Genomic DNA, 10778 nt, shown 5'->3' with positions numbered 1-10778 from the left:
TTATAAGTATTTGTTTTTAAAATAAAAACTTATTATTATCTTAAAAATATTTTTTAATTAAAAAAATCATGAATCGATCATTTTTATGCACCGAATAAATGTAAAAATAATAATTTGAGAAAAATATATAATAAAAAATAACAAAATAAATGTTACATTCTTATTGAATATTAATGAGCAAAGTTTTTAAGAACTAATTCTCCATGTTAGGTTAATATATAATTAATCATAAAGTGATTATTAATATAAAAATGAATCAATGCCAAGTAGAGCTCATGTGACAGCCTAAATCTTCTTTATCATTGTTGTTGTCCTACAATTAACTTAGGGGAAAATTCCTAAACTGGACTGGGGGTGTGGAGTTAAGATCGATGATATCTTATGCTCCGATAGAGCTCTGTGCGCGCCCGATTATATTAATAAAAATAATTTAATGAATTTATCATTATGCCACTATATACTTATGTATAAATATGATAAATAAGAACAAGCCGAATTGCTAAAGCTGACTTTATGTCATAGCTAGCCGACTCCCTCTCTTCTCTGGCGCCCGCTTTGATCTTTTGTCAAGCCTATCTCTTCACAGTCACTCTTCTCAACGGCTCATCAGTTCAATTTATCTTCACCGCTCCTCTCTCCCATGCCCGCCGCCTACGACATTCAACGCCGCCACCTTCATCCTCATCGCTCCTCTCTCTTCCACAGAAAAGTTAGTGGTCGAACAATGCACCATACCACTTCCACAATGTTTATTACTGTACATAAATCCTATAATCATTCTCTTACAAATAATCGTCTTCATGATCGGCATAACTGTGAATCCTTTGTAATCTTATGGTTATATAGTTGTTTATTTATATAATGTAAATGCATAGATATTCACTTTATTTAGATTTATTAACGTGGCAAGCCATGTTCAAGAAGCCTGGGTGTGGTACCTAGCTCGCTGCAGGCATGAGAATCATGATCGTATGTCAGTATAAAAAAAATGGAATCATCCTGTCAATTTTGTGAGCAGAAATTGCTGTTATTCTTGTATTTTTACGTTGCATGCTGAAATAATGTTCGGAATATAAATTTTACCTAGAAGGAAAAAATTAAATGTCAACTATTTTCTTAGAGGTGATTCCCTTGATTATATTTTAGATGATGGCATTGTTTATAAACAAGCAAGAGCATCAGAAAAATGTTAATGTATGTATCCTCTAACTCCATGGTGCTCCCATGCCATCCCTACTATTGCAGTGGCGATCGATCTGTGCCCTAAGGACACTACAAGGGCAACGTCTGAAGCAGGACAAGACATCCTCCAAAGTCCAAACTGCAAGTTTTTCTTTTTGGATCAGTATCTAAGATCTATTGGGCTTAGGGTTTTTCTTCAACTAGACTCCTAGGGCCTTATGTTGGACTTTGTTGCTTGTACATGCAAGCTTGGCCCATATCTATAAGATCCTAGGATTCATCTTCCGGGGAAAACAAATTCCAGAGATCTAGTATTCTTAAAACAAAAAAACCCTAGGGCATAGAAAAGATAATTTGTAAGTAGCAAAGAAAGAGGTGGTTAAAGGTCTGAGGATAATTCTCACGTCTTTTTCAAGATTTTATTTCATTGTACAGATACTAGATAAGGGATTTTTTACTCTCTTTCCTCGGGAAGATTTAATTTGTGAGGAATTTAACGGATAAGAAATTTGTTCTTAAATTTTTCGAGTATGCATGGGTGTATCATTGACACCTCATGACTCATGTCAAACGAGCGGGCTCCATATATATACATTGATCTTCAAAGTAAAAGGATTGAGATTTGAGATGGACAAGTCGCAAAACACAGTCAGGAAGCAAGAAATAGGAGGAAAAGTTCAGGATTATTGGTTTCATTTTAGTCATCAGATCACGACCAATCGTCGCATTATAGCATACCCGTAATTCCCATTCATTTTAATTATGTAAGCAAGCAGTCTAGGCCGAAAAAGAGATTTTTCTCCCATCTTGTGCATTTGTTGTCGGGCTGCCTCTCTGCAAAGAATTCTCGAGTGCCTAAGATTCCCGAGCATTAGCAGCTCTCGTGAAGAAACAGCAATCTTTTATGTTTTCTGAGACGAGAAGGAACAACATATGACCATTGCGGCCCACCTGTTTCTGAATAAAATCAAAACATAAACAGCGAAACCGTTGTGATTTGTGTCAGGTATCTTTCTCCATGCACAACAAAAATGGCTACACGCTATTGTCAATAATGTTGCAAATGCTGGGCTACAAAAGGAGCAGAACGACCCAAACAGACCACAGGGAAACTTGGTTCGTGTCAAAACAGCTTCCCAACCACTGAACATATGACCCTAGTGCTTGCCATTAACGTGAACAAGACAGCAGTAACAAAGCCCCATGGAAGTCCTATGCTATCTTTCAAGAATGGGAAAGCACGTAAGCCATTAAAGTTCGCACCTTGCAGTGACAGCCACATGCATGCATACTGCCAGTGGCATGTCCACTAGGAAATCACCCCATATACAAGGCATAAACGGCATACCCCACTGTTCATCTATCCCCAGCTTGCTTTTCTAAGACGAGCTTGCACCTTGCAACATTATCAACACTGGGGGGGGAACAGCTCAAGTTTTCTCATCTCTGGTTCAGTGCATGCCAAGCCTTTCAATTTAAACTCGGTTTAATGGCGTGCCGATCCCATAACAATCCTTGCATGTACAATAGCTATGTACTGTGACGGTATGAGCTAAATAAACATAAGAAATGAAGCAGGCATGATCGCACATAAAGAGAAAAGAGGTATTTCTCTGCATTTATTCAAGTGGTCCATTGCTACATAAAGAATAAAGAACCTGCGGAAGCAGCAGACTGGTTTTAAATGAAGGAGCAGTGGAATACCCACTATTTCCTTGCAAGAATTAATCTGACTGTTACAAAAAATTTTACAAAGTTACTAATCAAATTTCTACTTTCAGCTAGCAGGAAGGTTCTCCTGCCAAATGACGGAAAAACACCCCGGCATGAGAACCTGAAGAATCACCATCCGTGCAAAGCGCCCCAATTCGAGGCCTGCACAAAGAATAAAAGTATGTCCTAGAGTTGGTTAATCTTTGCCGCTGCTCCCAGAATCAATCAATCTTTTGATATTCCGTGTGGTTAGAACCCCATTAGAGAAGAAAAGGTTAGCAAAGTCAGGCTCTAGATGATACTCCCGAGGCAGGCCAGCCAGTTTTCTCGTCAATTATGTGATCCAAAAGTCAATCTAACCTGCTCTCTGAACCTAGAGATGACGGGCCTCTGACTTTAAGACGCTTTGGCCCAATCTCTATAGGAGGTGGTTCCCTCATAGTCTTTCCCAGTTCATGCTGGAAGCGGTCCAATCTGTGGTGTTCTCGCTGTCTACCCATTTCTTCCTTGGAAGTCAACTTCTTGAACTTAATCGAGAATGGAATAGTACTTCCCCTGGCAACCCTGTCCTTTGAAGCACTCTCTGGTGCTTCTTTATAATCTGAAATTGAAGACGTGGAACCATGATTTGATTCATCAGCTCTGCAGTATTCTGATGATGTCGTTTGCCCATATCTTCCTTCATGTTGGAGCTTCTTCAGTCTTTTAAGCCCCTGTATCAGGTGACCAAATATGAGCATGAAAAATCTGAGTACAACAATAGTTCAGGAAGACTAGTTTTCAGCACAACTACTTCAAAGTTCATCCTTTGACATTATGGTAGCCAAATGAGTGCAAGTACGGACACTACAGCATGCATTATGAATAACTTGCCATATAGTTCAAAATAATCTAATATCACTACTATGAGAAACTAATTAGAGACAAATTTCATTAAGACACCAGAAAATTACATTAGGGAAAGATAATGCTTAATTCAAACACTCTTTGCATTTTACTGGTAGAGTACATTGAAAAATAGGGGAAACACAGAGTGCAAAAGAGAGAGAAAAAAAATGGTAAGATTCAAAGATACACCACCTGAGAATCCTTAAAACACAATCAAATAAGACAAGAACCATATATAACATACAAATCATTGAAAAGCAGGACTTGAAAGCAATTTACAAAATTAAGAGTACAAAATTAAGTGACCAAAATAGAGTCAAGGTAGCAATATACAACTATACCTGGTGTTCAGAGTTCTTTGAAGATGCAGCATCATTCACAACTCTTTTTTCAACTTTCAGAGAAGACCGGCGCTTAACCCTAAAAATCTCCGAGTCAGAATCATCACTTTGTTCATCAACACTGGATTTAACCTCTAACCCTCGAGGATTACTTTTCTGGATTCTCAAGAATTCATCATCATGTGATTGAGAGGATACTGAGTACTCATGCTTGCTGTGCAATCCTTCCTCAAATAACCTTTCCGGATCAAGTTTTCCTGCATTAAAGTCAGCCTGCACCTTTACCCGCCAAAGATGGAAATAAAATCCATTAACCATAATGTTAAAAACAACTTATTTTTCAACATTTGTCTAAAGTAGGAATAAGAAAGGAATCATACGTTGTCAGATGCAGAAAAGCTTTCAACTGGCTCTCCAAAAGAACATAGAGTGGATGCAGCACAGGAAATGGAAGCTTCAGAGTATTCAGGTCTAAAATTTCCAATACCATACTTGTTTGTGGATTTGCTAAACTCTTGTGAACATTCCCTGGTTATCGCAGGAGTCTCGGCCTTGAAATCAAAGCTTATATCACAATAAGGAAAGTACCCATCCTCGGGAACACAATGAAACTTCACTGATAACTGATAAGAATACAAATCATCACCAGTGTTTGCTTGCCGTCTAATCTCCTCTAATATTCCATCTTCCTTCTCAAATTTCTTAGCTACAGCTTCCATATTAGAAATATCCTCCCTCAAAAACAGTGTGTGATTTCTCCCACATGAAAAGTCAAGTGAACTGAAATCTGGACAGTGCAACCAGCACAATTATAAAGTGATTATAAGACAATTGAAAATGACTAATCATAGAAAGAAGAGAGATATTTTGTATGTTGTCCGTGGAAGATATGGAGCAAATCATACCATGTCTAAGGCACACCGGATGCAAGTCACAGCTGCAGTTAAGGAATGCCACATAGCAATCCAGTTTACATAAGGTGCATAAGATTGTCCCATTGGTATTTGGCAAAAGGCCAGTGCATGCTCTTGATTTCATTATAGACCAGCGAGCACGGTGGTGGAATCGCATCAGCTTCACAAAAGAAGCCTTAATCCAATTATGGGAAACCAGGTCCGCAGAGGAATAATCTGAATCTTCAAGTTCTAGACTTGTATAAAGAAGCATTGCTTCTTTGCACAGAAGTTCTTCATGGGGAAGTAGAGGCACCCTGTTGAGTAGTGCATAGCGCCAGCTAGCTACAGCCCCCAAAGGAAACCAGTCACCAATTGCGAAGTTCACAGCCTCACCACAGTTGAAACCTACAAATAGACAAGGGAAAATACAATTACTATCGCTATACTGTAACAAATATCCCAAAATCCAGTTAAGATGGGTAAGTAAAAAAAAAATCAAAACTATTATCATCTCAGCTGAAAGAAACAATTTCTTACCATGGCTGAATCCTGCATGATAAGCTCTCGGGAAAGTGATTATAAACTCCCCAGGCTTTTGCACAGCCTTGTACACAGGGACATCATGTTCTAACAATATATTTGGTGGAAACAGAGTTGTTTTCCCCAAAAGTACATCGAAAGCTCCATCCTCCCCATCAGTTGATAGAATATCATGGCTATACACATGTTCTCTAACCACTTTTTCAAATTTTAAAGCTGCATGACCAGGAATTCCATACCAAGTTTTTGATGCTCCGCAATGATGGTAATTGATGCTGCCAGTAAGGTAATTAAATTGACAATTAAATCAATGTTAACAAAAAAATTTACTAAACAATACAAAGCAAAGGATACAAAAGGATACATATATGAATAATACCTGTACAAATAATGATCTTCTACATGCCAAGCAAACACGCTAAACAGCATTCCAATGTAAAGCATAGGATCAGTTACCCCCTGAAATAAGTGCGCAATCTAACTCAACAAGAGACATCAAGTAAACTAACAAATATGACAAGAAATATATTGACCAATTACCGGAATAGCTGTTCCCAGAAGGCGCAAAATGGACTTCGGCAGCCGGGAAAGATTCTGAAATCACAAACATAGATAAAGTATAATAATTGGTAGCTGTCCGTGCAATACAAGAAACAGATACAAAAGACATTATTCATAAATTTCAGTAACCAATGAGCTATTTTTTTTCCCAACAAGCAACTCTTTCTCCATAGCAGTAGAATAATAATAAAAAATAAGGGAGGAAGAGATTTTAGGCGGGATGCTAAAGGGGATTATTTTTTTAGCTATTTGATGAATGGCATAAGATTAAAGGGGGTATACACTACCTTGTTTTGAAATATTTTTCACTTTACTTGCGAAGGAAAAATTTATATTCAATCTACTATACACTACCCTGTTCCTAATGGAACAGGATTTCTCCATTCTAAAACAAAACAATCTTATCTTGGGTGGCAACAAACATGTATCAGGCTATTAGCAGATCTCACGTATGGTTCCCACTTTTCAACCCAGGAAGCTCAGGAAAACCAAATTGCCAGAATTCTGGCGCACCCTTCCAAAGATAAAGACTCCGTTCTTTGCCACACTGATTTATGTTGAGAATAGTGAGGGTTTCTCGTGCTGCACACTCATGTGAAAAAAATTCTCATACTGTGATTTGGGTTCTCCAGTTGGATTGATTTTAGCCATTAGATCATGATATTACACATTTTACCACCCTACCCCTCCCTGGATGCTTTGCAAATTCTCCTGGTTCTTTTTGTTTTTATTTTGCACATCTGACCAACTCCAGTACTTGAAATAATATTTTTTTTTCTTGGGTAAAATTAGGCGGATGTTATCCATCAGAATAAAGAACAGGAAATCATAAATGCAAAAGCAAAATCAACACCTTCAGATTCCACTTGCTATTTCCAAGCGGGTCCCTAGGAGACGATGAAAAGGCACTGCCATCAACATCGCATGCATATTCAACCGTTTCTGTCTTTCCACACGCAATTTCATGCCAAAATTCTTTTTCCATGTACGTCGCAGGAAGACAACTGGCACTACAATATCTACGGGCAAAAACCTTGTTCGCCATTTTCTCGAAATCACGAAATGTATAATTTCTGAAAATCATCATTCATATTTAAAACCCGAGAAAACAATCAAGTAAGAACTTATATCTCTTTGAAGTAATAAAACTAACCTTCCACTCATAAAAAATGTGACTCGGTCACTACTATCCCACTCAGCAAGACGAAGAGGTTGTACTCTAGTTGTAAACTTGAATCCTGCTTTCTCTTTCATTAATACAATCCCAGCAGGAACAGATGCACTAACAGGAGAAATAATCTTGCATATACCTGTAAATTCAGAAGAAGAATAATAACATGAAGATGCAAATTGCATTAATTTGATTGATGAAAACATGGCAGCAGAAACTTGTGATTGGCAATAAGAAAGCAAAAGAACTCCCTCAGTCTTGCAGTTTCCACAAATGTTACTTGAAGGAAGATCGTATTATGAGAAAAACAAAGAATGTTTCCCAATGAGACCGAGACAATACTGACAAAGAATAATAAGGATGTCTATTACACTACATAATATGCTTTTATATGAAGCAGGGAATGCGTGAATTAGACATGCCCAGGTTCTCATTCTTGTGGCTCGATGTTGAGAATTAAATGTTCTTCAATTTTAAAGAAACAGAAATACTCCAATCCATGCAGAACCTTAAGTAAAACCAAGAAGATTGTATAACCAATAAAGAGGCAAAAGAGATTATTAGACAGCAATGTCTGCTTGCTTTTAGCATAGACATATACAGGCTTAGTACAGAGTAGATATGCCAACCAAAAACAAAAGTAGGACTTTAAGATTTTTACATGAACCCTAATTTAAGCAGGTGTCTTCCATGTGATTTACAGTAGCTGATAGACCAGCAAGATTACAAACAAGGTTTAAAGAAATTGTTATAGGAGACCCTGTTTCAAGACTACATTACCTCTTTAACAAAACAATGTTTGGGAATAACTTTTATAAGATAAATTAGACCAATTTGAGACAAAAATTGGACGAATTTTACACTCCCTACATGTTCAATTTTCATGTTAGTCAATACAACCAACATCATAAGAAAAAATAAACCTGAGTTGATCCATTACCGTATCTTGAAGCTTCTGGAGCTATTTTCTGCAAGTACACCAAGGGATCCTCAAACTCTTCCTTTGTCGGACAATAGACAGGGCATTCTGGGATTTTTTCAGTCCATTCTAAATCACTGGTGTCAAACTTTTCCACTTTCCGCTTTGAAAACACATCCTCCCCACTTGAAGCACCAGCAGACCTAGAGAATGATTCCATGTTACCATTTATCCTAACACCACACGATGCTGAAGCCCTTAAAGCATCTCCTCCGCTTCTACTCATCATACTGGGAATACTTACAGTTTCTGTGACACTTTCTAATTTCATTTTTTGAAGCCTTTTGCGCTTCAAATATTCTAGCCCATTCCGAGCTTCTTTGGACAAGCATACCCTTCCTTCCACCTTCAAAACAAAAGGCAGTACAATAGAATCCGATCAACACATGGATAAAAAAAAGAAAAGAAATGCATGATAAATAATGCGCTTTCCACCTTATATTTAGATAGCAAAGCATCAACATCGGGTGCAGTATGTATTTTGATAGAAGATATGAGAATATATAAAGCTCTAATTCAAGAATACAACTAGCATAAAACACAAATTCATCAAGCATTTTCAGTTTCACAGACACGAAACTAAGCATCTGCATTGTTTATTTCAACTGATAATGAGTTCAGCTACAAAAACATTTATGTTCAATACAATCCAGAATGGGCTACAGCAAGTCAACACTCAATGCATGATTAAAGAAATCATGTCAAAGTTCAGAAATGAACGACCAAATTATCAAATAAAAAGACAACAAACAAAAAAAATTCACCTAAAGTGAAAACTGTAGAAAGTCGCCAACAGGAAATTACCCTGCATTCATGTTAATTGTATAGCCCCAAAGAAATTTCAATACTGCCCCGCTTCTTTCCACCCCAAAGAAAGTAATACAGAGTCAACCATTTGTGGTCATATCAATTAATCAATTTATCACCACAATCAAAGCCAACAATGAGAGTATCCACAGGACCCATGTTGAATTGAGAGTCAAAAATTCAATAAATCCAAGGAATATTTCAAACTAATAAAAGTACAACTTGAACCAACTACGTCTATGACCATATCAACTCTTTACGGTCATTTTTTCAATTCTATAACTCTTTTTATCTTTATCCGCGGAACTTCTAAGCATGGTCAAAGCTACCGTTCAACAAATACACGCGTACACACTTCATTCACAATTTTTACAGGCACATGAAAAATGAGAGAATTAAAAAAAAATGGAAGCATGATCTTGTCATCTTTGCGTGCAGCTTGTTAGCCGGCTAAAATTAAATTGAAATCCGAAAAATAAATTATAAAACTCATTTAGAAAAAAAGAAAAATAGTTAAACATCTTCACAAAATAAAAATAAAAATTAATCTTTGAAGCGTAACAGAAAATGCAACAAAAACAGAGGTTGGAAGAATCAAAAAACTACAAAAACAAGGGTTAATAAATCAAACTGAAGCTCAAAAAAAATATTTAAATTTCCAAAAAATACAATCCAGAAATCAAAATCACCATTGCATGGTAGAACAATGTGAAAGATCTGTCCAATAGAAACTGGAATAAATTAACTCCATAACTATTGAACACAGCGTTATAAGCATCAACAGATAAATTTAAAGGATGGAAGAAATTTTTAAATTAGCAAAGAGAAACCACATACCATTTCATTCCGTGGACGGTCACTATACGCCTCCGTTTTAGTCAAATTGTAGCCAACAAAAACAAAACTGAAATCAACAAAATACACGAATTCCAAACCCTAGATCAAGATCTTCTTCAACAAAACAATTATCACAACCAAGCACGCCACATTCTCTCAAAACGCGCCAAGAACGAACAAACAGAGCCAATCTCAGAAGATCCGGAAAAAGTAGTTGTCAAAAACGGAGACAGAGACACGAAACCAAACAAATCAGTGAATTCGAATTCTCGGATTCGCCGGCAATATACGGAGGCTATACGCCGGAGAGATGAGCGGTTTCCGGCGAGAACGGAAGTTTAACGGTGGAAGGTGTGGAGAGAGAAAAGAAAAGGCAGTGAGTGAAAAGAAAAGGAAGAGAGGAAGAGAGAGAAAGTTAAAAGAAGGGAATGGCTTAGAAAACCGGGAAAAGGCCTTAAAGAGGATAACTTGTATTTTTATAGTGAAAAAACAAAATTTACTAGAGCTACTTTTCAGTTTTTTTTAAATTAGAAAAAAAAAATGGAATTGAGTAAAGAAAGAGAGAGAAGGATGGAGGAAAGTGGTGGTAGTTGTTAGGTGGTTCAACCAAACGCCTTGCCGGCCAAAACGCGTTTTTGCTCGCTTCATTTGTTGTCACTGTTTTTTGTGCGGCCAGGCAGTGCTTTTCAATTTTGTTTTAATTTTTTTATTTTAAATTATTCTTTTAATAATTTTATATTATTCAATTTATTAATATTAAAAATAAATAATATTTAAATATATTTTTTAATAAAAAAATACTTGTAAAAGCAACTTTAACAATAAAGACTCCAATTTTTTTCCATTTTATTTCTTTTTAAAGC

At 36.7% G+C, this 10778-nt stretch overlaps 1 protein-coding gene across 2 annotated transcripts; it reads right to left on the bottom strand.

Annotated features, from left to right (window-relative positions):
- Positions 1–2773: 2773 nt before the first annotated feature.
- LOC133701439 (lysine-specific demethylase JMJ13) lies at positions 2774–10378 on the bottom strand. Of its 2 annotated transcripts, none has more exons than XM_062125354.1 (11): positions 9916–10378; positions 8233–8617; positions 7275–7431; positions 6975–7194; positions 6101–6154; positions 5940–6019; positions 5558–5835; positions 5030–5425; positions 4505–4911; positions 4125–4403; positions 2774–3608 (listed from the first exon to the last, which is right to left on the bottom strand). In XM_062125354.1, the coding sequence occupies exons 1-11, from the start codon at positions 9916–9918 to the stop codon at positions 3246–3248; spliced, it is 2622 nt and encodes an 873-aa protein (XP_061981338.1). In that variant the 5' UTR covers positions 9919–10378; the 3' UTR covers positions 2774–3245. The 2 variants fall into 2 exon arrangements, with proteins under 2 accessions (XP_061981338.1, XP_061981339.1); XM_062125355.1 differs by having other exon boundaries at positions 4125–4397.
- Positions 10379–10778: the final 400 nt, after the last annotated feature.

The sequence above is a fragment of the Populus nigra genome, chromosome 8 (genome assembly GCF_951802175.1).
Source record: "Populus nigra chromosome 8, ddPopNigr1.1, whole genome shotgun sequence".
NCBI lineage: Eukaryota > Viridiplantae > Streptophyta > Magnoliopsida > Malpighiales > Salicaceae > Populus > Populus nigra.
Note: the sequence above shows the minus strand (reverse complement) of the source record. Positions and strands in the feature narration are given on the sequence as shown.

Excerpts from the sequence above, each read along its gene's own strand:
- LOC133701439 (XM_062125354.1), bottom strand. Across the intron at positions 6,155-6,974 it reads ATAGCAAGTGGAATCTGAAG|AATCTTTCCCGGCTGCCGAA; the intron begins GTGTTGATTTTG and ends TTGTGATTTCAG. Across the intron at positions 5,426-5,557 it reads TCATGCAGGATTCAGCCATG|GTTTCAACTGTGGTGAGGCT; the intron begins GTAAGAAATTGT and ends GTCTATTTGTAG.